The 27,860-nt window shown below is 47.9% G+C and overlaps 1 protein-coding gene across 6 annotated transcripts in view; it reads left to right on the top strand.

Moving 5' to 3' along the window:
- Positions 1-22,360, top strand: part of Mknk1 (MAPK interacting serine/threonine kinase 1) — a 39,079-nt gene extending 16,719 nt beyond the window's left edge. For 2 of the 6 annotated variants that reach the window (XM_028784876.1, XM_028784885.1), the window contains exons 4-14: positions 2,762-2,859; positions 5,771-5,850; positions 7,322-7,395; positions 8,511-8,606; positions 9,252-9,356; positions 13,074-13,129; positions 16,008-16,103; positions 17,637-17,831; positions 18,393-18,557; positions 19,602-19,645; positions 21,032-22,360. In XM_028784876.1, the coding sequence (XP_028640709.1) occupies positions 2,762-2,859; positions 5,771-5,850; positions 7,322-7,395; positions 8,511-8,606; positions 9,252-9,356; positions 13,074-13,129; positions 16,008-16,103; positions 17,637-17,831; positions 18,393-18,557; positions 19,602-19,645; positions 21,032-21,266 (1,244 nt within the window). In that variant the 3' untranslated portion in view covers positions 21,267-22,360. The remainder of the gene's footprint in view (positions 1-2,761; positions 2,860-5,770; positions 5,851-7,321; positions 7,396-8,510; positions 8,607-9,251; positions 9,357-13,073; positions 13,130-16,007; positions 16,104-17,636; positions 17,832-18,392; positions 18,558-19,601; positions 19,646-21,031) is intronic. The other 4 variants (XM_028784895.1, XM_028784902.1, XM_028784906.1 and 1 more) reach the window with 4 other exon arrangements.
- Positions 22,361-27,860: the final 5,500 nt, after the last annotated feature.

Raw genomic sequence — 27,860 nt, 5'->3', positions numbered from 1 at the left:
GTGATGGGTCTGGGCCTGAGTGCTGCAGGAGCGGAGAGGCATTTCTGATATCCACAGGACCAGATTCCAGGACACTTCCCTTAGAGGCAGGTCATCCGTGTGATTAAAAAGACAACAGTGAGTGAGAAGCGATCAAGAGGGGGAAAGGATGGCAAACGTCTCAGGTGAGCTCTGACTTCCTCTGAATGGTCTGAGCATCACCTCAGTGGAAGAAAACTCAGTCTGTGAGAGCTGAGGGCCTCACTTGTGTCAGCTCCTCTTCAGATGTGAGCTTTCTTCCTACAGTTCCTGGAAGGTTAGAACGCAGAAGAACCAGAAAAGAGGAAGCAAAACCACTAAGGCCACAGCTGCAGTGACATGGCTGTCTTCTTAGGAGGGGAGTTGGTCTCACAGAGGCTGTGCGCTGTGTGTACTGTGTGTGCTTGACCTTCCCCCCTTGAGAATGCATTGCAGCCAGGGGACATGATGTTGCATCATCAGACATTTTGGATAATCAGGGGCAAGTCACTAGGCTGAGAGCTGCCAGGGTTATCACTGAGCGTTCAACGAGAAGATATGAATCACTGAGTGTTTCTACTAAATGGTCAAAGGATCAGCAGCCATTCTAGGAATAGCGGATCCCCTTATGTGGTGATTTCACTGTGAGGCGTGAAGTAGCTTTCCCTCATGGGTCCTTTTCCTCGCCTTATACACATTCCAGCAAGTTTTGTAAACTATTCTGATAACAAGCACTGTGAGAATCAAGAATACTTTGCTCCAACCACCTAGCATCCTGGTGTATGTAAGGACCAGTTCTGAAGGGTGTGCTGGGAGAGAGGCATGCTATTTAAATCACCTGCAAGTAGTAGCCAACAGTGTGCCATCCATTCAGATAGAAAGCTGCAAGCCCAGACTGTAACGGAATGAAGAAAGGACTTAGTATAGAGATTTATGGCTTGGTTTTTGTTCTTGTTATTGTTAAGACAGGATCTCCCTATATAGCCCTGGCTGTCCTAGAACTCACTCTGTAGACCAGCCTGGCCTTGAATTTGGAGATCCACCTGCTTCTGTCTCCCAAGCATGTGCCACCACATCTGGCTTGTTTGCTCTTCCTAAAAGATTTTTTAAAATTTTATTTACTTATGTGTATGTGTGTATTCGTGTGGTCTGTGTGAGTGTATGCCATTTAGGTGTTTGTGAATCCCCTGGAGCTGGGGTTACAGGTGGTTGTGACCCATCTGACATGGGTGCTAGAAACTGAACTCACTTCCTCTGGAGGAGCACCAAGTGCTCTTAACTGCTGAGCCATCTCTTCAATCATTGTTTGTGCTTAACTCAAACTGTGTGCCGTGTGTGTGTGTGTGTGTGTGTGTGTGTGTGTGCCGTGTGTGTGTGTGTGTGTTGTGTGTGCTGTGTGTGTGTGGTATATGTGTAGTGTGTGGTATGTGTATGGTGTGTGTGTGATGTATGTGTGGTGTCTGTGTAGTGTATGTGGTGTGTGTGTGGTGTATGTGTGATTATGTGTGTGTGGTGTGTGTATAAGTGTGGTGTGTATGTAGTGTGTGTGGTGTATGTGTGGTATGTGTGTGTGTAGTGTATGTGTGTAGTGTGTGTGGTGTCTGTGTGTGTGTCTGTGTGGTGTGTCTGTGTCTGTGTGTCTGTGTTGGGCAGTGGAGGAGACAAAAGTCCCTGGGGTTTTAGAAGAGTTCACAAATCAGCATGTCTTTTGTTGAACACAAGAGTTTCCTGTTACTTAGTTGATGTATGCACAGATATCTCATGACTAAGAGTGATGAAATCTCCTGACATTGATTAAGTCTTCTGCTCAGGCAGTGGGTTGAAAGACTAGATTGCCTCAAGAGAAAGACCGAGGAGGGGAGCAAAAGAGGACCAGGTCAGTCCAGCAGGGGTTGTGGAAGCCATGGCTCCCTTTGGAAAGGCTCCAAGAACTCTGATGTTTGCGAGCTTGGGCAGGTGTTCTGAACACTTCCAGCCTGGGTCTGTTACTGCTGAGACTACTCTGACCTGAGCTGCAAGCCATTGCTTGCATCCTGCTCAGTCTCTAATTTCCTGTGGGTGACTTTCAGGAACTTGTGAGATTCCTCCACTGACCTCCACTTTTGTGTATATAAAATAGTTGTGTAATATTATCGTCACATCCCCCATGCCTGTCAAATGAGTGCTCAGCAAATGAGTAAACGAATGAATGCAGTTTGTTCAAATAATATCCTTCTCTGAAGACCCCGGCATTGCTCAGTGGGTTTTTCCCTTCCCTTCCCTGGTTGTTCCTCCCCTTACTCCTTGTCCTTGTGCTAACCCACTGTGACACTCACCAGGGCCTGGGTTACCCTGCCTGCTGTGTGTGTGCTCTGCTCTCACTGGTACTCACTAGGGTTACTCTGGGCTGCTGGGCCTGTTTTGTCTTCCTACTGGACTCAACCCCTAGAGGGGAGGGACTAGATTTCGTTCCTCTTTGTGTCCCTATTGTGGTACCTGACACAGTAGATGCCCAGAAAGTAGGTGCTGAAGGACAGGAGTGAGTATGTGAAACCCCTGCTCTGACCTCAGCTCTAAAATGAGGAACAGGTGTCAGCCGCGTCTTGTTGAGAGTCAGGTGCTGTCTGGTAAAGCTAGGAGGTCCTTGTCACTGAGGCTGCAGAGTCACCATGGTCTCTTCTGCCTGGAGTAGCAGGCCTGAGAAGCTAAGTAACAGTACCCTCCCCATCATGGCTTGCAGTGGGGTGACTCACCTAAAGAATCTTCCCACCTGTTTCCTCTCTAGACGTGTACCAGCTGACCTCGGAATTGCTGGGAGAAGGAGCCTATGCCAAAGTCCAGGGTGCTGTGAGCCTGCAGAGTGGCAAAGAGTATGCTGTCAAAGTGAGTGTCCCACTGGGACCCTATATCAGTTTTCCAAATCATCATTCCTAGCTTGTTCCAAACTAAATAAAGTGTGTATTATGCAATATGGCAGCTCAGAAAGAAAGGTTGGAGCAGGGAGCATAGCTGTATTCACTGGGTTCTCAGATCTGGGCTTTTCTGCTTATCTGCTTTGTAACCTTGAACAAGTTATTCAGCCCTTCTGTCCTTCAGTCTTCCCATCTGTAAAATGGGTATAAATAATAGAACTTCCACAAGAGTATGAGGATTAAATTAATATGTGTAATGTACTGACACTAGTGTCTGGCACAGAGTAGACTCTTTCTGATTACTCCAGTAAGCACCATCAGCTTCAGAAGTAGAAGCTCTGCCTAAATCTGTTTTAAGAAAATTATATGACTTTGGGCAATTCACTAAACCAACCTCCTTAAGCTCTGGCTCTGGAATCTAAATGGCAGTGGCAGTTCCTGCCCTCAGCGTCTGGTGAAGTGACTATGAAGGTGGAAGTGAAGATGAGCTGGTGGAAGCACTTTATAAACCACAGAATACAGGCGGCGAACAGTATCAGGATGGCAGGGACTAATACCTGAAGGGGCCGCGCACTTGGCTTTGGGGCAGGAGGTGTGGCTCAGCTTCAGTGCTGCCTTCAGTTAGCCACATGACTCTGGTGAGTCTCACTTCTGAATTCTTTGGCTACTGAAAAGATGGAGACAGAGTTGTGGTTTTCAAAGTATGGTCCCTGAGCCAGCAGCACCCTGGAGTGTGTGAGAAATACACTGGGTCTGGCTCTACAGGGCAGTAGGCCTGGCCCAACACTGCACATGTCACCATGTGCATGAGTATGACCCTCAGTACAGTTTGAAAACTCTGGTGAAGGGCAGATTTAAACTGCAGTGGTCAGCCAGTGAGCTAACAGCACAGAGAGAGCTACAGCCAACAGCACAGTGTAGGAGAAAGCCTGAAGCTGTCTTTGCCAAGGTGCCCCAGAGATTCTGAGATGCACTGTTTGAGGACCACTGAGCTCTATGGAAGTCTTTCTGAACGGGGGAGCCAAGTGGGTTGAGCTTTTTTCAGATCAGCCAGCTGAGCTATCAGGTCTATGCACTGCCTCCTTCAGGGAAGCCCTGCTGAGCTGGATCCAGAGAAATACCTCTTCCAACCAACCCCTCAGCTGTGGATTATGACCATGAAGAACATCTCCGCTAAGCCTTCTGGCTGGGGTATTGTTCCATATAAAACAAAAGACCTTGTTTCCTTTTTGGAAACAAATCACTCTAAATTAAAAAAAAATTTAATGTGCCTAAAAGTGATTTTAAAGGGCACATACATAAATGTTAAATTGAATGGAGCCCATTGTGATGGCCCACACTTTTAATCTCAGCACTTGGGAGGCTAAGACAAGCAAATCTCTGTGAGTTTCAGACCATCCTGGTCTACATAATGAACTCTAAGCCAGTCAGAGCTACAGAGAGACAGAGACAGAAAGACAGAGGGAGACTGTCTCAAAAAACAGATATAGATACATGGATGGATGGATGGATGGATGGATGGATGGATGGATGGATGGACAAGCAGACAGACAACAGGTCTTTTCTTCCAGGGTGAGTCACAGAAGGAAAACATGGCCCTCTGATCTATGTTTTGGATCTGGAAGCTTTGGACAACCTAGAGACAAGCTGGATGTCCCAGCATGGCTCCCCAAGACATGGTTTACTGCTGCTTCTCTCTAAAGCATCCACCCTGTGACCTGCAGAGCTGGGGTGGAATAGTCCAATAATCTGATCCACGCTGCCTCCAACCCAAAGTAGTTGCTCTCTGGCTAGTGGTCAGAGCCCATTGGTTATCTCCAGAGAGAAGTCAGCTGTTTCTGGAAAGCCTGTCTGCTGGAAAGTTGCCTCTAGCTTTGATGAATGCAGCTGAATAGCTCGAGTCAAATAGTTTCTGTTCCCTAGCACTGCACCTGGCTGATTGTTCAAACTGTGGGTTCAGGGTGATTTCCTAGCAGGTGAGACTAACCTTCAAGTTACAGTTGGATACACATGTTTGTGCTACAGTATTAGAATCTTTTGAAGTGTTGTGCCAAGCAGCTAGAAGGAAGGGGCAGCATGTTCTCTTCTAAGCTGTGAAGCAGGACTAGCTTTGCAGGAAGGCTTCCCTGCAGGCTCTGTTTACAGTGCTCTGGGGCTCTGGATGGCTCCAGAGGGCTTTTCAGAGTCAGCCAGACACCACACAAACCTCTGCTGCATAGGCTCAGGGGTTCCTCAATTCATCACTTGCCAACCAGCTCCAAGTGGAGATGTAGCAAGAGCTGCCCACAGTGTAGAGAAGTGAGGCCTCGTGTGTGGTGCTGAAGGAAGCTGTAGGCTTGGAGCAAGTGTAGGCTAGAGAGGATTGGAAATGGATAGAAGACACCCCTTCCATATCGTTTTGACAGTGCTGTCAGGATTAACCAAGACAGAATGTCTAAATTACTTACAGAGCCTGCCAGAGAGTGAGGGTAACAGAAGAAGAGGTATTTTCTTCTCTCTGTGGGAGTTGCTGAGCAGCATCTGAGTAGAGTCTTTGCTTCCTCTCCACCCTGCCCTCCCTCATCCTTGCCTTTCCTCCATCTCAAGAAAGTAAAAAATATCTGCCCTTTGGGGAAAAAAATCCAGTAAAACTTTCTTTATCTCTCTGATGGCCCCAGTATCCCATGTGCGGCCAGGAGCAGTGGCTTCATCAGCTCCCTGACGTTGTGCATACCCAGACACTGCATGGAAACCCTAGGGCTGGTGTCCTGCTTCCCATGTCACTGAGGCCTACTCCGGACTCCTGCTGCTCTGCGTCTAACCTTGCCTCCTCTCAGAGACTCTGGCTGGGGATCTGTCTTGAGGTCAGGTAGTGTACCTGACAGCTTTCATTCTTCCCGCAGATCATCGAGAAGCAAGCAGGGCACAGTCGAAGTCGAGTGTTCCGTGAGGTGGAGACGCTGTATCAGTGTCAGGGGAACAGGTGAGCGTTATGTAGGAGGAGCACTTCGCCGCCACCGAAGGGGTTCCTTCCTACCAACCCCAACCCAAACATGTCACTGCTTCTCCACAATTGCATGTAGCTCCTTCCAGCTTTCAAGGGGAGGAGGGATAATAGTAGACCCAAAATATTGTCTTCTCTTGGCTAAAATACTATAAATGGCAGTTTTCCGTAAGGTAGAAGAATGAACACTCCTAATCAGTGTCTATTTGAGGAAGAAATGGGGTTTCATTTCTTCCCGTGCCTGTGGAAGATGGGCCAGCAGTGTTGCCTGGGAGCAGTCTTTAGGGCTGCTTTGATGCAGACACAAGGTTGAGGACTGCCGGACTGCTCACTGCTGTTTCCTGTTCCCAGCATAAGATGCCATTACAGTGCTGAAGGTGGGACCAGCACTCTTTGCTTGATAACTGGGCCACAGTAACCTTTAGCCCTGTGTTACACAGCTCCAAATGAGTGGTCCTCCCACAGTGGCTTTAAATCAGGGTCACCTCCAAGATTTGTCCGCCCCTCACTTCCTCGGCAGGGTCAGCAGGGAGCCAGTGGCCTGGTATTGATGGCTTTGTCATTAAGCTTGGAGGAAGGGGGCTGCTGTTGATTTAACTCCAGGCACTGCCTCTACAATCTTCTTTCAAATTAGGCCATTTTGGCCATCTTATTTGGACGCCTTCACACTAGTAAAAGCCTGCTATCTCCCCAAGTGGTCAGCATTTTTTTATGAGGGACAGATTTTTATTTTCAGCCCTGCAGCTTCTTAGTTCAGCATTAGAGACTCTACCAGGTTTATTTCGTTCTTCCAAAGAAAAAAGCTCCCAACACCTCCAATATCCAAGCTGGTGGCTTCCCCACTGAGCTACAAGACGACCTTGTTGGCAGAGCACTGCAGTACTCCGGCAGACAGAGAGTGCTCACCGGGGAAGGCCACAAGTGCTACAGTGGCCAGGAACGCTGCGGTTTCATTAAGCAGCGCTTAGCAGTTAGGGTCTAGCGGTGCCCACGTTAGGCCCCAAGTCTATTTGACAGATGTTTCCATTTTCTCCAGGCAATGTAAATACTGCCCTGTGATTTATGGGCAAGAGGGAGGGCAAGTAATTATTTGCTGCTTGCCTCCAGGACACACACCTACTATTCAGTGTTATTAGCCGCAATTGCTTCCAGTCGGCTGCAGATTTTATTCAGTTTAATGTGACCAGGACTTTTTATAACTCTACCTAGTGGGTTTTAGGGTTGGGGTTTGACAGCCCAGACTTGGTGAAAACACCAGAGACTAAACATTATGGAAAGATAAGGTGACCTGAATCTTGCTAACACCGTTGGCTGCTTCTCAAACATGAGTCTTTAATAAGCATTCTGATTTCAGGTTGCTTTCTGCCCACTACAGCCACTGTGTATTTGTCCGTTGGATATTTATGAGTGGACTTTAGCATATAATGCTCCCCCCTTTTCTCTATTTAAGGAACATTTTGGAGCTGATTGAATTCTTTGAAGATGACACACGGTTTTACTTGGTCTTTGAGAAATTGCAAGGAGGTATATCTTGTTGAGTATGTGTTTGGACTTTGGATTAAGACCCAGGGTGGTAATCATCCATCATGAATCCCAGAGACTTCTAAAACGAGTCAAGCTAATAAAAAGGATGAAGGACTTAAAAACTGCCCTTGGTTTGGGAGAAGGGAGGCCGGAGGGAAGAATGATAATTAGCATTTTGCATCGCTTAGAATGTCACCTGTGTGGATAGTCTATAAATGCCTTTTCATTATAATAGGAGTCCTATATAGATACTGTTAGTGATCAATTTATCAATCCCCTGTTTTGACACATTCACTATTTAACTAAATTAATTATGAAGTAGAAGCTTTGGCTTACACTATGAAGTCTAGAAAGGCTAAACAGAGCAGAGGAGGGCCCCATTGTTTAGAACACAGACTCAGGATCCAGGGGAGAGCAAGAACATGCCACCCTTCAAGTGGAAGGAAGATACCTCTCCTGCCACCACACTGCTGTCACTGAAATGATACATTCCCTCCCATCTGTGCACCCAGGTGAAGGGCACATTTGCAAGATGAAGGCTACAAGAATGTGTGGGGCTGAGGAAGGCTACATAGGAACTAACAAAGCTAAGCTGAAGTCACACTCGGCAGCCTCCATGACCTTGGAAACATCCATTAGCCTTTTGCAAACAGTACTCTCATCTGTAAAATAGAGCTGTAGTAGCATCTGCCTCAGAGGGCTGCTGTGGAGGCTGAATGAGAGAGTATTGAGAAGAAGTACTTAGCACCAGGGTGCTAGGCACAAAGGGTTCATTGGTACTATCAAAACAACTGACTGCCTAGGGACACCTGAGAAGTGAGTGAAATAGTTTTTCCTGCCTTGCTTTTTAAATAAATTTATAAATAACAGACAAACAGCAGGGCAAAATCCATAATAAGCATGGGCCATTTTTAGGACCCAGGAATGACACCTTCAGCCCAGTGGAGGAAGCCCAGTACTGGCTTCCAGTAGTGAGTATAGGCTGTGAATTACATGTTAAGAAAACCAGATGCAATAAGATCTTCTGAAGCCATATTGATTAAGTTGTAGCTCTAGTGAGGCCAGACTATGGGATGAAGAAGACATGGGTGGGCTCAAGATGCTCCACCCCTCAGCAGTTGGACCACAGTCCTGCGTGTGGAAAGGAGGTGTGCAGAAGCTCCACGGCTGCATTTACTGGGCAAAAGTCATGACTCCACCACTTGCTGTGTGTAAGTTTAGGCAAGTTGCTTAACCATTTTTTGACATGAAGTTGCCCATTTGTAAAAGGGGGATAGCTCTTCTGCTCATTTTGTGCATTTGAGTTGAGATAATGTATTCGAAGAGGATTGAACGGTTTTGGACACATAGTAGACACTCAATAAATGGTAATCATTGCCAACAAAATTAATAACAGCATGTGAAGGAGAAGGCTTAGGAGGAAAAGCAATCCTTTTTCGTTTCCCCGACCCCCAAGGGTCTTTGCTTACACAAGACATATGGGGATTTCCACTGGAAGGCCTGTCTGTGTTCTCTGTATCGGAGTTCAGAAGAAGAGGGGGAAATGTCTGTAAGCCCCACAGCCCTGTGTGTTTTCATTTTTAGTTCTTTTTTTATTTCAGAAGCCAGATCAGTCCCAGTGGCGTTAGTATCTTTTTGCCTTGTATGTAATTCTTCTGCATCTGAACTCCTCATAGACAGGCATAGAAGGTAGCAATCTGGTTCAGCAGAGACACACTGGACCCACTGTACCAAGCACCACAGTTGGTGCTTGACATTAATCAATAAGTAAGTCTGTCTCTACTGCAAACTTGTCCTTACAGAAGTTATGCTTACCAGAGCCTACAGAGCCGTCCCTTCTTGTCCCTCTGCCCCAGGTTCCATCCTAGCACACATCCAGAAGCGGAAGCACTTCAATGAGCTAGAAGCCAGCAGAGTGGTGCGAGACGTTGCCACTGCCCTTGACTTCCTGCATACTAAAGGTGATCCAAGCCTTCGATTTGGGTGGGCAAGTTGGGCAGGTTGGGCCAACCAGCCTCTGGGTACCAAGGTAGAGGACACAGTCCTGGCAGAAAACCTATCCAGGAGGTGGCACATCTGGCACCTCACAATTCAAAACTTGTCCACCTAGGAAGGGAGAGGAGGTGTGTGACTCCAAGGCTTCACTGTGGAATGAAGGGGTGGTAGAGTTACAAAATAGAGGTACAGTCAAAAGAAGGACAAAAGCCTGGATTCACAGTGCCCAAAGCATGTGTGGTCTGTGCACTGTGGTTCTATGTAGGTGATGTTTCTCTTTTTTAGAATTCATTTGATTTTTTAATTGTGCATGTGTGAGTCTTTGTGGTGGTGTGTGGTGATATTTTTGAGAATTCTGGAATTTTGGGTTCCTTTGAAAAAACACAGAAATATTATAAGAATATGCTTTTGTGTTAATCCCAGGTGTGGGGATGTGGAATGGCTTCAGATTGTTTGCAGCAGCTGACTATGATTTGCCTTGTGCTGTAGCTGAGGCGTGATTTTGCCAGCTGCAGATAGTTTCTGTGATTGTGTGAAATTTGGTATTTTGCGAACTTTTCAGAGGATGTATAAATGAACCCCAACACACTGTTAGTCATTCAGGGTGGTTGGTTGCACTTTGTTACTAGCTGTGCTCAAAGAAGAAAGAAATCAAATTCAAAGCTCTCCCCCTCATCCCTCTTTCTCTCCTTTCTAGTGATAGGGTGAAGGGGGAATAAAAGGTACAAAGAAGAAGAACCCACAAAGTAGCAAAGACGTGTGTAAGGGGTGTACCCAAGGGGCCAGAGACATTGGATCCCCTCGAGCTCGGCTTTCAGCCAGTCATGAGCTGGCGGCCATGAGCTGCCTGGTGTGGGTGCTGGAATCTAAACTGTGTCCTCTGGAAGAATGAGTAACAGTCTTAACCATCAAGCCATCTCCCCAGCCCCTCCTTTTCCTTACAAATCATGTAAAACTCATAAATGAATGGCCCATTCCCACGTGAGCATTTTAGCATCATTCCATTTCATCTTTTAAAGCATATCGCCTGTATCTCTTTCACATTGGCCTGGTAGGATTAGGTAGTCTTCTGTATCAGATAATTTAAGAACTTCTGTAGTTCTTAAATCTGTAGTGAATTAAATCATTTTGCACGTCTATAAGTCTGTTGAACTATTACATACATGTTTTAATGCCACAGAAAACTGAGTTACCCTCTGTGTTCCTTCAATGGTAACACGTATCCTGTAGCATTATGGTAAGGATTATGGAGATGACAGTGTCCTCCATGGTAGTTAACACATTATGTATTAGGTGAATTCATTTATATAGTTGACTGTATCTTCTTTATGTCTTATGGGCATATATGTGCACACATTTCAGGAACTGTACTCATATATAGTGATAGGGTAATTGTGCATAGTACTTGTCATGTATCTGCATATATACACAGTATATACAGAAAAGATTCACACAGCTGCATACACAAATTCATGTATAATAAGGGCTTAGAGCAGTGTCATAAAAATGTATACACACACACTCTATATATGATATATATATATATATCATATATAGAGTGTGTGTGTGTGTGTGTATGTGTGTGTCTTTTGTTAAATTTGTTCCTCTTCACATAAAGAGTTTTTACTTCTAAATTACCTTCCTTGAAGTAAAGCATTCTTCTTGGTTTGGGTGGGGAAATGGAGGTGAAGCAAATAATTTGTTAGCTTTACTTCCTGTACAGCTGTGGCTATGAGTGCTCAGACCCAGCTGCAGGCATGCCATTCATGGATCCCACTCTGTCCGGCGTCTAGCATAGCCAGGTGTGGCGGGTGTGGCATGTGTGGCAGGTGTGGCAGGTGGACAGCAGGTCAGGTTCCTCGGTGGCTGGAAGTGATCTGAAAACTGCTAGTGTCCATGCTGAGGCCCTGACTTTGCACCTGAGCTGAAAATTCCTAGAAGGGGGCATCTGTGCTTCGCACAGCATGATGAATGGAAGCCGTTCTGTCTCTGAAAGCTGGGGTGCATGCAGGGAACACCTGCCTGACAAAGATTTACAACTGCTCCCCAAGCTGCCTCTGTAGATTGCAAAACTGGGTCACGCTTTTCACAGGAGCCATACCTTGGAGGAGGGGTAAAGGCAGTTTTATTTTTTATTTATTTATTTATTTATTTACAAAAATGCACTAAAGGGAACAGAGGCCAATGGTGTCTTAGAAGTCCTGAAGTGCTTGTTACCATCTAGCTGGCCCGCTGCCCATGTGACTAGAAGTTGGAGAGGATGAAAAACGATTTCCAGGTGAACTTGGCTGTTTTCTAAATAACTTCATGCCGGGAAGATGAATTGGGCAAGAATGGGTCAGCCTCAAAACAAGTTCCCTACTTTTAAATACTGGACACACTGCAGCTTAACCTCTGGGAAATGAACCCGAGCAGCTCAATGGCTGGAGCACTCACTCAGGCAGGCCCTTTATTACAGCCTGGCTCCCGGAGTGCTCGGGCTGAGGCACAGATGGGCCACGGGCACCTATTTGGAGAGTAAGGCTCTGTGTGCGGCTTGTGATCTTCTGTGGGAGCACTTGCCATAATGGAAAATATCCTTCACTTTTAGTGCGGTGAGCAGTAGCCTGACTCAATTTGTGCAGGCCGGGCTGAGTAGCTCTGGGTTCTCATTCAATTAGGTGACTGATGAAGTTACTTAGCTCGCTGGAGCTCAGCTCTTTCTTCTCTAGTGAAGTAACTTCAGAAGGCTCGGCTTTTTAACAGAGAACTGGAGGACTGCCTGATAAGTTGATCCAGGGAGTTTGAATGTGGCAAGTTCACTTTCCCCATCGCTCTGTATCTTCAGCTCTTCCCAGGCCTTTGAAGCAGTGTGTTCAGTCTTTTAGGCCTTGTGGCAGTGCTGTGTGTGCCGTGTGCTGTCGGGGGATGGAGGGTAGAGTTCTCTGTCAGAACACCATGGTCTCCTTTGTTTGCTCTATCCCTTCTATAGTTAGACGGTGGTTCCCCCGGGTGACTTCTTGGCCATTTCAGCAAGATTTAACACCCTCATGGGTCAGCTGCTGTCTGCAGGCCTCTGTAGGAGGTCTGGCCCAAAAGCTGGTGTGTCTCCTCTGAAGAGCTGTGTGCTCGACCAAAGCTTTGCTGCAGGCAGGTTGGCCAAGCACGCACATGTGGTGCGGAGCAGGTGAGAAGGAGAACGAGAAGCCTTGGGAGAATTGCAGAGTAACATTCCAGGAGCCGCACTGGAGGACTCTTTTTCTAAAATTAGTTACACAAGATAAAATGAGGGAAAGCCATCCCGGTCCCCCAAGATGTTCTCAAACAAGGCACTGATTATTTCTGCATCGCTGTCCCAAGCCTTGCCATTTGCAGGGCTGTCTGCCTTGCTTTATGTCGGGTGGCACAGTAAGAATTCTCAGTTGTCTCTGCGGTGCTGAAAGTAGGCTGCCTGGGATTCATTTAGTGCTTCTTATCCCTGCCAGACTTCTAAAGCCTCTACTTCAAAAGAACTTGGCAGAATCAACTGTGCTTTGGGTTTGTGTCTCTGGTTACTGCTGCCTCCTGCAGCTCGTTGATTTTTTAATGTACCATAATTGGGAATTAATCTGCGAACAGCAGCATTTGGAAAAAATTAATTGTGTGTGGAATGTTTGATAATTATGTGCATATGTTAACCCTTTCTTTGCTGTTTGTCACTCCAGGCATTGCTCACCGTGATCTGAAGCCAGAAAACATACTGTGTGAGTCTCCAGAAAAGGTACTTAGGGCTTGGTTTGGGATGTTACAGTTCATGTTGATCAGGAATACCTCCCTGCCTCAATGCAGGGAGTCAGAAGTTCCCCTGGCCAAGTACCAAGTGCAGCTTAGTATGAACACATGAGAATGTTGTACCTAATGTGTAATGTCCCTACATTCCAGCCAGATGTGGCATCTTACACCTGTAGTCTGAACCCTCACGAGGCTGAAACAGGTGAGTCACCAGGAGTTCAAAGCCAACCTCGGCTACAGAGAGAGACCCTGTCTGAAATAATCCCTACCCCCCAAAAAATTCCAGGTAGTTAGTCCTTGTGCCTTTTTGATCTTATCATCTGTTTGATTGGCTTCAGCCTGCAAGCTTGTAAAATATGTGAGCCTTGAACAGCATTCATATTTTCTCACAGCGCTTCAGAGTAGTTGGTGTGAGTCAGAGACAACTGAAATCTATGTCTCTGCCCATAAATGCTAACTGTGGTATAGTACTATGCAAGATGGTGTCCACTATTAGAAGTAATAATTACGCCGGGCGGTGGTGACGCACGCACGCCTTTAATCCCAGCACTTGGGAGGCAGAGGCAGGCGGATTTTTTAGCTCAAGGCCAGCCTGGTCTACAGAGTGAGTTCCAGGATAGCCAGGGCTGTATAGAGAAGCCCTATCTCGAAAAACCAAAAAAAAAAAAAAAAAAAAAGTAATAATTAGGAAGCAAGTTCTTGATAAGAGTTTGTCTCTGTTTCTATGTACAAAGGTGCTCATTAATAATAAAACACGAGTGCTTCTGTTGAACAATGCGCCCTGTGTAAACATTACCTTAGCATGTATAATGGAAGGAAAAGTAAATGGAAGTGTCTGCACTTCACATAGTGTATGAATTTAACAAATTCTGTGTTAGACGGGGTTGATAGCACCAGTAGCCCACATTCACAGTTCCATGTGTGACATGCATGTACTCATGCGAGAACACTGTGCCTCGGTGCAGACGCTTTAGCTCATAGCTGAGGAACAGCACAAGTGAACGTGTGAACCAGTTCACTACACACGGTTCTTTGTGGGATGCTAACGTATTAACTCAAGTAAAACTTGTGACTTCTGCTGATTGAAGTAATACACATCTTTAATCCCAGCATTGGGGAAGCAGAGGCAGGCAGATCTCTGAGTTCAAGGCCAGCCTGGCTACAGAGTGAGTTCCAGGATAGTCAAGGATACATAGAACCTGTCTCAAAAATCAAAAACAAGATTTTGTGATTGTGACATCCTAAAATACTTCTGCATACACCTTCATAATGTATCATTATTATGATCATTAATAATAATTATAGTTATAAAAGCCTGGATGGACACTGTGGTACTAGAGCAGGCCTAAGAGCCCTGTGGGTGCTCAGAGCTTCTGTTGCTGCCTCTGACTTACATGGCATTTCAGGTCCTCTCTTTGGTTTGATCTCCATGGTTCTTGTTTATTGCCCCTTTTTTATGGTTGAAAAAACTAAATTTTAAGAGAAGCTAAATGTCAAAAGGCATTATCAAGAAACTGAAAAGCCAACTTAAATAATGGGAAAATCATTTGAAAGTCCTATATTTGATCAGGGTTTAACGTTTAAAACATATCAAGACCTCTTAAGACTCAGCCACAGAACAGCAACTCAATTCTGAAAAGGTCAAAGGCTTTCCTCAAAGACTTGCTGATAGCTAGCAAGCACATGAAAAGGTGTTCTGCACCATAAGTTATTAACAAACTACAAATCTACCACTGCAGGCTACTACACACCTACCAGGCTGGCTCTATATGTTTTAGTAGAAAACGATCCATGACAGGGAAGATGTGGGTAAGCCGGCCTCCTCATACATTGCTGGTGCTGTGAAATACAGGAAGTGGTTTGGCAGGTCCTCCAAAGGCTAAGTGTAGAAACAGCAGTTCTCCTACAAATGTGCCCAAAACTGAAGAGAGAAACCGGAACAGGTATTTGTGTGCTAATTTTTATAACAACATCATTCTTAGTAGCCACTGTGTCCACAACAAAATGGATAAACAAAATGTGATCTCTAATATGATGGACTATTACTCAACCCTAAACAGAATGCAGTTCTGATACCTGCTATAACATACATGAACATTTATGCCAGGACTGGAGACACGGCTAGAGTACTAGACTAGCATGCAAGGCCTGGGGTTCCATTCCCGGCACTGCCCAAAACAGCAGCAGTGAAAACACTTAAGCTAAGTGAAAGGAGCTACACGTACAAGTATGTACGTTCCACTTAGATGAAATATCTAAACCAGGCCAGTCAGTCAAGGCAGGAGTAGGTTAGCGCTGCCTGAGAGGAGGGTCAAAACTGGGCAGTACTTGCAAGAGTTCAATCTCCATTTGGAGGGGTGGAAGAATTTTCAAAACTGGTGGTGGTAATGGGGTATATTATTAGGTTGTACAACATTAGATTGTACATTTAAGAATTGCTAAAACAGAAGGTGTGGTGACATGCCTTTAATTTCAGCACTCAGGAAACTAACAGGTGGATCTCTGTGAGTTTGAGGTCAGCCTTCCTGGCTGTCCTGAAACTCACTCTGTAGATCAGGCTGGCCTCAAACTCAAAGATCCACCTGCCTCTGCCTCCTGAGTGCTGAGATTAAAGGTGTGTGCCACCACCACCCAGCTAGGTCACAGCAGTCTTAACACCATCTAGTGCAGCCCCTTCTCCCTTAGGATATAAAAGAGTGTGGGGGAGAGGAGAGCTTGGAGTCAGTCCTCAGTGCCTTGCTAACCCAAGAACAGGAAATATGGCCTGGTAGGAAGAGCGGCTACCATTAACAGCCAAGCCTCTGTTGGTCACACTACTGTCCTTGTGACCTCTGGTTTCTTATGACCAATCCTGTCTTCTTTTGCAGGTGTCTCCGGTGAAAATTTGTGACTTTGACTTGGGCAGTGGGGTAAAACTGAACAACTCCTGCACTCCCATAACTACACCAGAGCTGACCACTCCAGTACGTATGGCCTCGTAGCCTGTGCCCCTGCTGCTGTCTATGTGGGGCATTTGAATCTGTGACAGAACAGAGGGATAGGAAAGGAGGCCCCGTGTTGCACTTCTCTGGCCTGAGTGGTCCTTTAGCTCTCAAACCGACCCTACCCAGTTGCTAATGAAACTGCCATTGTAGCTTTCATGGGCCAAAGAGGAGCCCGTCGTCTCCACAAGCACAGGCTGCATCCTGACTCCTGTCCGAGATGAAAACAGACACTGCCCTATTATGCATAAGCTCCGGAGAGCCCCATAAGTCCCTCATCCCCTGTGTAGAGGATAGGAGTGATCATCCCACCCAGGAAAGTCATGCTGTGGGAAGCCAGTGAGGTCCCAGACATCTTGCACAGAGGATTGTTTTTCCTTCACATTTCACATTTCAGATGGTGATGCTGGGCGCTCCCCAGAGGACATTTCTCACACATGCTTAATACGCTGTAATCACGATGACTCTTTTGAGATTTGCATGCTTCATCAGTGAATTTTGCTAATAGCCTTTTTTTTAAGACTTGCCTTTAAATATGCTTATATCGTGTCTTATTCTAAGCAACAGGATTAGGAATGTTTACATATCGCCAGCCAACATACAATGTTCCCTCGTTCTCAAATTCATTAACTCTAATTGCCAGTAGCAAACAAAATATCTGTTCTTGAGAGCACTCAGCATCCATAATCAAATTAGTTAGGAGTGGTGGAGTAGAGGGCTGGGTAGGCGTAGGTGAGCCTGAAATAATAAGGGGGAAGCAAAACACGTGTCCTTTATTCCTCTCAGCAGTCTCCGGAGACTGCCTGGCTATGCCGCTGTCCATCTTGAACCTTCTCTCTCTAAAGGGCACGGAGACTGGGCATGTCATCAGAGCTCTTCAAGACTTGATAGCCTCTGAAGTTTAAACCATTAGGTTTCCTTCCTCTAAGCTAGGGGAGAGCTGGGCAAAAGTCACTTAAAAAAAAAAAAACCCTACAGGCAGGGCGGTGGTGGTGCACTCCTTTAATCCCAGCACTTGGGAGGCAGAGGCAGGCGGATTTCTGAGTTCGAGGCCAAACTGGTCTACAGAGGTAGTTCCAGGAAAGCAAGGGCTACACAGAGAAACCCTGTCTGGAGAGAAAAAAAAAAAAAAAAAACCTACAGGATGGAGGCAAATCTCCACAGATCTCTCTCCCATGCCATTCTTGGCATGTATACATACAAAGTCTGCTTAGAGAGAGATGAGGTAGGGAAGCGCTCCTGGGCTCCTTTCCTGGGACCACTGGAGAAGGACCCAAAAGGCAGGAAAGTAACTTGGAGTTGGCCATGTGAGCCATAGGGGATGATGCCGCAGCTGACGCTTCCCTTCGTGTCTCTGGGGTACTGGTGAGCCCTGCAGCTTTCCCGAGCACTTCTGTCTGTGACTTCGTCCTTCTTTCCTCTTGCTTGAAATACATTCTGCACTTTGCCATCTGCTCACTCACGAACTCACCCTCTCTCTTTGCCATCTCCCCTTCCCACGCCCTTATCCTACAGTGCGGCTCTGCAGAGTATATGGCACCTGAGGTGGTGGAGGTCTTTAGGGACGAGGCTACTTTCTATGACAAGCGCTGTGACCTGTGGAGCCTGGGTGTGGTCCTCTACATCATGCTGAGTGGCTACCCCCCCTTTGTAGGTCATTGTGGGGCTGACTGTGGCTGGGACCGGGGAGAGGTATGCAGGATGTGCCAGGTAAGTGCTACCTGGGCCTCAGTGGGCATAGGTGAGGTTGGCATGATTGTGGGATACCAAACAGGTTCAGGAGAGGAGACTGTCCCAAGCCTGAGGGGGAAACCAGAAGTAAAACAGAGACATTCAGCCAGCTATAATATTTTGGGGGAGGGTTGTTGAGACCAGCAGGCCTGAACACACTCAAGTATGCCTGGCCCAGGGAAAGAGACAAGACCTGTAGGAAGGATGAATACTGACCAGGAGATGGAGGCATGAAACACTTCGTGTGCACTGCAGTGGGAAAGACTTCAAGAAAGGAGCCAGGAACAGGCTTTATTGTATGGATGCTGTTTACACATCACCTCTCCTGTCCTGCAAGTAGCATAGCCATTTTTGCCTTCCATGGTCATTGAGTATTACTGAGGGACCTAGGGGAGATTTAGGAAGGAGGCTCTGTCCTTGGCATTCTCAAACCATGAGCAACACTTCTAGCAGAGTTGGAGTTGGGGTGACCAGGTCAGTAGCAGCGTATCCTGCCCATCCCTGGCCAGTGTGACTTCAGAAGGAACTTTTTTCGCCTAGAACAAGCTGTTTGAGAGCATCCAGGAAGGCAAATACGAGTTTCCCGACAAAGACTGGGCTCACATCTCCAGCGAGGCCAAAGACCTCATCTCTAAGCTCCTGGTTCGAGATGCAAAGCAGAGACTCAGCGCTGCCCAAGTTCTGCAGCATCCATGGGTACAAGGGGTGAGTGACCACAGGATGGGTGGCATGAAACCCCTACTGGCCTACAGGAGGTGTCACAAGGAAGCTCTCACCCCACAGTGCGGCTTCCTCAAGCTGGGGACAGGTGGGACATCAGCTCCAGTCATCCTGTAGTAGAAGGAGGGACTCTTGGCTCAGCCCCTTGATGTGCCATGGATTTGCATCTCACCCTGGCCACCCCCTCTCACCAAACTCCTAGTGCCCTTTGAGGATTTGACACATGGCTCCCTCTGTTAGCAGAGGCACCCATTCTAAGAAGCAGTCTGGAGTTGCCATTCAGGGTCTGTGGTACAAAACATTATTAGCTAAGAGTCCCCGGAGGCAAGCAAGGTCCTACAGCTTATGTGACTGCATTAGGACCATGTGATTCTCCTGGGAGCTGGGAGTCAGGGCCCTAAAAGGCAAGTGGTGGTGTTTTCCATGAGTTCAGAAACCAGGTCCTCACTATAAAACTAAATCCTCCATGGTCAGTCACAGAACTTGAGCTTTTCCCTCCAAGAAGTCTTTGTCCTTGGTCTGCCAGGCCCTCACCAGCCTCTGTCACCCTGCTACTGAAAGGAGGTAAGCATTGCCAGCCCAGAGAGATGTCAGGGTAGCTCAGTAGCTAATTCCCATTCACACCATGTCAGAGCCACGCAGCAGAGAGAGGAGTAAGCCCCAGGCCTGGAGAGAGAGAGACCTTGTAGAACAGTGTGATGGGCACTGGAGAAAGTATTAGAGGGGGCACAAAGGAGCAAGGCCATTGCTTGACATGGGGTAGGAGAGTGGCAGGGAAAGTGACCTTTGAACTGGGTCTTAGAAAGCGACTAAGACTTTTTAACAGGAAAGGGGAGAGAGGCAGCCATGACTTCAGAGAATTCTCTTACTCTGTCTTCAGAAGGTCTGGTCTGACCCTGCAGTAAGCATAACCAAGTCTCCATGCTGGGCCAAGCACCTGCAGTAACACAACCTCTCTGCTGGCCTGGGTGGGGGTAGCTCTTGGAAGGTGGGAGCAACATTACCCACAATCTGTCCTTCCCATTCTAGCAAGCTCCAGAAAGGGGACTCCCCACGCCGCAAGTCCTTCAGAGGTAAACACTTCCGTCCTACCCACTGCCTTCTTACCTTGGCCTCAACTTTCCCTCAGATCTCAGCCACATGTGGGGGATGGGCCCATCCTCAGGCTCTGAGGCCCTCTCTGGAAAGTTCTCTGGCCACTGTCCCTCAGTCCTCTCATTGATCTCCATAGATTCCTCTCTCTCAGCTTTATCTCAGCCTCTCTTTGCAGGAAAACCCCTGTTTTCTACTCACTTGAACGTGACTGTGAATCACCATTTACACCCCAAAGATGGTCCTTATCTCTGGACCATCTTCACAGGAGGGTTCTGCTCCTAGCAAAAGGAGAGGAGGGGTTCAGGGCCTCTTTAAGGCAGAGGGACAAGTTAACACATATACTGTTAGGCATACAAGAATGATAATGGCTTCTGTGTCTTAAGTAATTACCACATGTCCAATGTGGTACCAAAGGCATTTCACTCGCAGTCATGTGTTGCTCAAAGGCCAGGGTCCATCCTGAAAAATGCAGTGAGAGAAATGCCCAGACTTCAGACCCAGCACTAAAAATGGAAAAGAGAAAAGAAATACAATTTCATTATGCACAGTCATCAGAGATGACACTGGGTGATACAGTCACATGGTATATGTCAGCAACTGAAATTCCATGCAGCAAATAACTGTGCTGTTTCTTCACAACAAGCTTAAGTTTTCCAGAATCCGTTTTAGAAATGGAAAGGGTAAGAGTCAGGGGGCTCAAGTTAATTTGTGCTAGGACACAGAGTGGCTGTAGATAAATTCCCACCAAGCTCTGCCCATGGGGATGGAACTAGGCTGGGCAAGAACTCCCTTGGGAGCTCAGCCTCGTGCAAACCCCTCTTCAGCACCCATGGGGCTCTGAACCACTGCAGCTTTTAGGAGGAGCCAAAAGATCTCTGTTCACCCCAGGCTGCCTCCACCTGGCTGGCATTCCCACCGGGCTTAGCTTAGCTGTTGCAGATGCCTGCACGTGCCAAACCCCAGGTCCCTCTAAGACCCAGGGTGTCTGGCAGATGCCTGCTTGGGCTAGGCTCTAGGAGCACAGATAGACGTAGCACAGGCCCGTCCCAGAGCTTCTGCTCGTGGGGAAAAGGAGACAACTGCAGCGCCTGGCTTGGGAAGAGCTGGGGCAACCGCAGAGTCTGGAGGGGGTGCTCTGAGAAGGGAACATTCGCCCTGACTGCCCTGCCCACGAGACTCAAAGCCCATTCTCATTTTAGTCAAGCAAGGTTCTAGACCAGGCAAAGCTGCTTTGGAGAGAGCAGCATGGACCAGGAAAGTCTGATGGATTGTAGAACCCAGCAGTGGGTAGGTACATCCGAGAGCCTGCCTGGCTGATCTCAATACCGCTGCCCTCTTCTCCGTGCCTTTCCTGGCCTCTACAGAAACAGCAGCACCATGGACTTGACACTCTTCGCAGCTGAGGCCATTGCGCTTAACCGCCAGCTGTCCCAGCATGAGGAGAATGAACTGGCAGAGGAACAGGAGGCCCTAACTGAGGGCCTCTGCTCCATGAAGCTGTCCCCTCCATCCAAGTCTCGCCTGGCACGAAGGCGAGCCCTGGCCCAGGCTGGCCGAAGCCAAGATGTAAACCCATGTTCGACACCCGCAGGGCTCTGAACCACTGCAGGCACACCTTGTAGGCCTGTCCAAGCGGTGCGCCCTGAAAACCTTTGAGGTCAAAGTGTGAGGCAGGCAGAGGGACCTGCCCTGCAGCCCCAGCAAACCTTTACCATCCACAAAGACTCCCAGGTTCCCACCCATCCCCCATTTCCCTTGGGTCCTCAAAGGAGAAAGCTTTTTCCGGAGGGGTTGTCTTTGAAACGGGAAGCAATCACTTGTCACTTAGCATAATCGCCTGCAGCAGGAACATCTCTTTGCCGGGCTCCAAATGCTCCCAGTGTACAGATCCAGCTTGCGGTGGGGGCTGCTGGAGCTGCAGCCTTCAGGGAGCCAGCTTCCAGGAGCTGACAGAAGCTGCCGACACATATGCCTCTTCTCCCCTGCACTGTCACCTTCTTCTGGCGATCCTCCCACCTTCCTCTGTCCTACAGACGTCCTCTCTGCCTGTCCTTTCTCATGGCTGAGCAAAGCCATCCCCTCAATTCTGGAAGGGCAGGGAACCAGATCAGTCTTCCAGTCTGTAGCACAGAGAAGCACATAATCTTTCTTTGCCGTGACCAGAATGTGTTCCTCATTTATCATCCTCTTCCATGTTTGGGATTGCTGCTAAAGTCAGTATTATTTCTTTTTAAAAATATGTTTGCTTTTTTTTTTTAAACCATGTTCTTCCAGCAATCATAGAACTTCAAACTCGCACTGCAAGCCCATGGATTTCCCCAAGCGGCTATCCATGCACTTGGGTTTTAATCCTCTGCCTCACAGTCTCCACCGATTTTAAGCTGTTACTATGATGAAAACATAGTGACTGCTGTCTTCGCATCTTTGTCTGCCACTGCTGCTTTCTCCCAGGTCATTTGTGGAGAGAGGCACAAACCCAGGGCAGACTGCTGTCTGAGAGGAAGCCCTGCACCCTGCTCTGAGGAACACTGTGCCCACTGCCGCAGACGTGAAGGCACAGGCACTGGCAGATAGCTGTGGAGTCACATAAAACAGATTTGCATATGTGATGTACAACATTAGTCAACCACAATTACCAAAATTCTCTCGTAACTTGTGCTTGTTTTAATAAATAATGTAAAATTCTGGCTGTGGCAGCCTTGATGGTCCTTCCTTCAACTGCAGGCTTGAAGAAGAGGCATATCTCCAAGATGGGGGCTGAGCCTGGTGAGGTTGAAGGAGGGGTTCCCAAATAGAATACCACATTGATCCACAAGGTGAGATTTGCTTTTCTGTTTGTAGTTGAGGAAATGAAATTCATCAAACACCGTGTTTATAATAAACAACTCTGCTTTTGAGAGGCTGTTTACCAAGAAGAGGTTAAGGTTGGGTCGGTAGCCATCACACAGCAGGTTTTAAAAGGAGCTCTAATAGAAAAGTCTGTGCCCACCCCCACAGAAGACCGTATTTCCCCATCTAAAGAATTACTATGCCTTTATCGCAGAGCTGAGATATGCCCTGGATTGTACTTGTCCTACCAGAGTTAATGACAAAGAGAAATGGTGCCTCCTACCCATACCCAGACTACAGGGAACTGGGTAGAAAGGCCTTTATAACTTCCCAAGATATCAAGAGGGAATCTAGTATCAGGGCTTAGGTCATGGGCTACCAGCTATCCTGTAGTATGAATGTCTGCATATTGTAGTGGCATGGTTGATGGTCTTCTCTTTGCATCTCTTCATCCACCTGAGGTGAGACCAATAGATTTGCAGAATGGCCCAAAGGCTCCCAGCCCCTGGACATCCAAAACTAGGAAATGAATTCTGTCTGTGGACTTGATCACTGGCCTAGTCCGTCCTCCAACAAGTCCCCAATCTTGCTACAGACCAAGAACCCAGGCCCTCATCCTTCTGGCCTTTGCTCAAGCTGTGCCCTCCCACCAGCTTCCTCCCACTGGTCCCCTCCCTTGGAAAGCTGTTTAAATGATGCAATGCAGCTTTGGTTTTGCTAACAGTTGTACATTTATAAAGTAGCGGGGCCATTCTTAGTAGTTTACAGGCATTTCATTTGCACAGCTGTTCTGTAGGTACATGCTATTATTTTATCCACTGGACATAAAAAACAGGCAAAGTTAAGGAACGTGGCCCAGAGCTGGATAGCTAGAAATGAATGGTGGGACTTGAGTTCTTTCCAGTGAGGCTTGGAACCCAGAGCCTTGCTTATCTGGTTCAAATCCCAACTCAACCACTCGAGGGCTTTGTTTCCCAGACGAGTTACTTACGAGTCTATTTCTTCGCAGCTCTCAGGATAGCGGTGCTTATCGTACCAAGCTGTAAAAAGTGTCAGGTAATGATGGTGCTGGGTCATGTAGGAACATCCAACAGGTAGTCTGTTATCGTTGGTTATCTTGCTGGAATCAATAAAACTATAACACCAAGATTGGAAATAAGTTGCCCCTTTCCTTCCCCTGGGAATCCTCTGAAAGCCCCTGTGTGGTATGTAGATTGATCTGACTTTGTGATGTCAGGTCTCTGGCCCCAGGGACCCTTATTTTGATTGGCTGCTCTGCCCACCACTGTGTCCTGGGGTCCCTATCAGAGAGGCAGCTGTGGTATCAGGGAACAGTCTGCTATTGGAAGCTGGAGGTTCTGGGTTCTAGTCCTGCCTGTACCACCATTCATTGGGGTACCTCAGTGTCCTAGCTCTGCTGGACAGAGACAGGTGCAGAGGATGCTCGGAGGGAACTCTGTGATGTGGTGCTTTGTCCAAGCATTGACACTTGGGATGGATGGTAAAAGCTAGTTTTCTAGCCCTCAGGGATCACACTGGGCTGGAGTCTTCAGGGAGCCAGCTTCAAGGAGCTGACAGAGGCTAATACCATTCATGTCTCTGCTATCAACTTCCTCTGGCAGTCCTTCTGTCTTGGAAGGAGAACTTGTTACAGCCACCTAGAACATCTCAGACCTCAGGCCTCATTTCTCAAATCCAGCTAAAGAACATTGATCTAGCTCCAGTACTAGTTTCAACTGGACCCAGGAGCTTTGGCCATGGATGGCCAAGTCCTTGGGCTTCCACATGTCCATCCACCTTGAACTTCGGGGCCTCTTCTCCCTCCTGGTCCACTGCTCCTTGCCAGACCTATTTCCACAGCCAGCTTACATTGGTCTCATGCCAACTACTCCAGCAGCTTCAGGTCTGGAGAGACCCTAGGAGCAAGGTCCCCAGAAGGCTGACATTCTTGTTTCCATGGTAGCAGTTGCCTTGGAAGCTGCTTCCCTGACTTCAGCTTCTGAACCATCCAAGAAAGCTGCCCGTCCCCCAGGGGACCAGTGAATTAATCACACTCTGTTCCAGGGTTCTCACCCATCATGGAAAATAAATAGAACCAAACTGGGGCTCATTCAACCATTCTCCCTCTACACACTCAACCCACACTTGGACTTGGCATTTCTGAGAAAGAAAGGGCATACACAAGCACCTCCCATAACTGCTAGTCGGGTACCTCCATAGCAGACACTCACCATAGGCAGACATCCCTGTAGGCAGACACCCTCTCAGCCTTTGCCTCACTGGGAGACAAGAGCGATTCTATGGTGGGGCTGAGTATGTGCCATGGCTCAGTGGTGCTCTGAGTCCTGTGGCTCCAGGAGAACCCAGGCTCCCATGAGGAGGACTCTGGTACTTGAAAGGGCTAAGAACTCATGGAGCTTAAGCTGCTGCAACTCGATGTCTCCCACAGACAGCTTCCTTGAACTCATCTCTGACTTTGGCAAGCAGAGCACTCAGGGGTCAGCATGTGTTTCCTCGTGGGGTGGTCTAGCCTGCACTGAAGGAAGAATGGGAGAGCAAGCAGTTGGGTGTGTATGTGTGGGTACACATGCACATACGTATGTGTACATGTATGTACTTGCATGGAGAGCCCAGAGGTCAAGCTCAGGTGTTCAGGAGTCATCCATCCTGGGGTTTTGTTTTGTTTCTGAAAGAAAAGTTTCTCATGGGGACCTGAGGCTCACTGATTCCAATACACTGGCTGGCTAGTGACCCTCAGGGATCTGGCTGTGCCCTCCACAGCAATGGAGTTATTAGTGCCTGTCACCATGCCCAGCTTTTAGTGTTTGTTCTGGGAATCAAACTGAAGTCCCCATGCCTGTACAATGAGCACTTTACTGACTGAGCCATCTCCCCAGTGCTGCTACAGTGCCAAACAGAAGTCTAAATTTGAATTTAGACTCTGGGTTTTAGAGATCAGAATGTTCTTGAATCTGGCTTGAGCTACAGAACCTAGCACAGGTGCCTGATATGAGACAGAGCAAGTGGTGAAGGCCAGCTCAGCCCCAGGGCATCTGTCTTGATGACAGTGTGGGAGAACAACTCTCGGCCTTGGACCTTGAGGGGAGCTGGTACTGGCTCTACTAACCTCTAGCGATGCCAACACTTAAGAGTGAGTGGGAGGCAAGGCATTGTGAAAGGTGCTGAGGCTCCTGAGGGAATGCGTATTCATGGCCATTTATTTTGACAACTCCTTCTAAAGCTAGCCTCAGAGATGCTTTACAAAGGACAGAGACATGAGATATAAACTGGTGACAAATTAGAGGAAAACTCGCCTTATACCGGAAACATGAAGATGACGGTGGAATGCTTGGCTTGGCTTCAGAGGCTCCATCTTTATGGGACCTGAGAGGCCATCCAAGCTCTGTGGTCCTACAGCTGAGGCTCCCTTCAGGTACCCTTGGGACCTGTTTAGCCCCTCCCCCACAGTGTAAAGCAAGAGACTATTGGTAGAGATGGAGCTTACTTGATGCCCTCTTCCCTGATGACTCAAGGTGGAGATGTAGGGCCAAGTCCAGAGCTCCGTCCTATCCTTTATCCAGAAACTTCACCAGGTCTCTGTAGCATAGCATTCTGCAGAGTGTGAGGCTGGAAAGCCATGCAACCAGGAGGGGAGAAGCAGGGATCTGTAAGGTTAAGACTTGTCCAAACCCAGAAAATCTCACACTGAGACTGGCAGGTATAGAACTGTTTCCTCTCTGCTCTGCACCGGCATGACCTGCACGTACCCTTCCAACCCCCATCTCTTCCACCCTTGAGGTAGTCATGTAGCCTGGTGGCCAGGTTACAGGTTAAACTTCCTCTCACCTTTAGGGACATGTCTAGAAAGCACCTGGAATTCCTCTTCATGCAAATGAAGCATTCCCCAGCACCTCAGCCCCAGCCAATGATGTACATCCATCCCCAAACCCCCTACCCACTCCCCAAGGTTTATATAGCCTTCATCCTCCCCCAGTAAAGAGCTGTTTCACTGAAAATTGTCCCCAGAGAAGGCTGTTTCTCCTGCATTCACACCAACCAAGACCCTGCCTAAGCCACCAGCCCCAGTGCATGGATACCCAGAGAGGAGAAGCAGACCAGGACCAGCAGCCGAGTCACAGTCTCCAAAAGAAGCAGAACAAAGAAGAGGAGGGAGCCCTTCAGCTGGGGTGGTAGAGTAGCCCAGGCATGGTCAGGAAGGCTGCACAGGAGTGGCTGTCCATGTAGGTCTGAGGAACAAGGAGAGGTTTGCTAGACAGCAAGCACCAGGCAGATGCTCAGCAGGGAGAAGGGAAGAAAAGCATGAGGAGAAGAAACAGTGGAGGGAGGGGGTCATGAGGCTGGTAGAGACCCAAGACCTGATGGTAAGAAACGGTCAATGAAATGGAGGCCTGGGGAGTCAGTGAAGGGTGATGTGACCTTGAGACGTGCGTGCCCACAGGTTAGAGTAGGAACAGGCCTGTGCTGGAGGACTGGGAATACCCTGATCCATATAAGTCCAGGGAATGCAATTAGTAATCAGGGTTGGAGTTAGGCTCTAAAACAGAGCGACAGGAATCAGGACTAGACTTGATTGTGTTACCACTGCTCAGGCTCAGTTGGGTTGATTTGACCCAGTCAAACAGGGTGACTGGGTCAGCCAGGCTGGGTAGGGGTACTCAAGCTAAAAGATCCCTACCACGTGCCAACTTCATGACACTTCTTGCCCAGTCACTCTGTCCAACCCTACCCTACCCAAGTTCTTCCCAGCCAGAAATTGCCAGGGTTTAGCCTTTCCTCCTACTAGATGCTAAAATGGTGTGGCACCCATGCCTACCTGAGATAAACGGGGCTTCTTAAGATCCAGGCTTGGGCTAAGGCCTCTCAGCCCTACCTAGGATCAGCAGCTGACAAGATGCTAGGAGAAGCATGAGAGGCACAGGGAAGAGTAGACCTGGAGGACTACCCCTCCTTCCATGTTTCCAAGCAGGACTACAGGCCAAGGGGCAGAGGCCAGCAGTCAGCCTTGAGCATGTGACTGGGAGTGTCCTCACAGCCTTACCCCCTGAGCCCCATACAAAGCCATAAGCCCGGTTTTCCTGCCCAAGAACCAACAGTAGAACCTAGGCTGCCTGCCCACTGGACCCTGGGGATGCAAACGGACACTCATATTTCAGGCTCATGAATAACTTATCTTCTGCTTGCTGCCTGTACCTCTGAGAAACCTGTTTCCTAGGCCTGCCCCTGACCCCGCCTTGCATTTCTTTAAACTTTAATAGGCCCAGGCTCCAAGGCAACTGAGAAGGGTCCACAGAGCTGGGACAAAAGTTTAGCAACAGAACTTGGGCCAGTTCCCTCAGGTCCCAG

This window comes from Grammomys surdaster, unplaced genomic scaffold (genome assembly GCF_004785775.1).
Source record: "Grammomys surdaster isolate TR1022 unplaced genomic scaffold, NIH_TR_1.0 100, whole genome shotgun sequence".
Classification (NCBI taxonomy): Eukaryota; Metazoa; Chordata; class Mammalia; order Rodentia; family Muridae; genus Grammomys; species Grammomys surdaster.
Note: the sequence above shows the minus strand (reverse complement) of the source record. Positions and strands in the feature narration are given on the sequence as shown.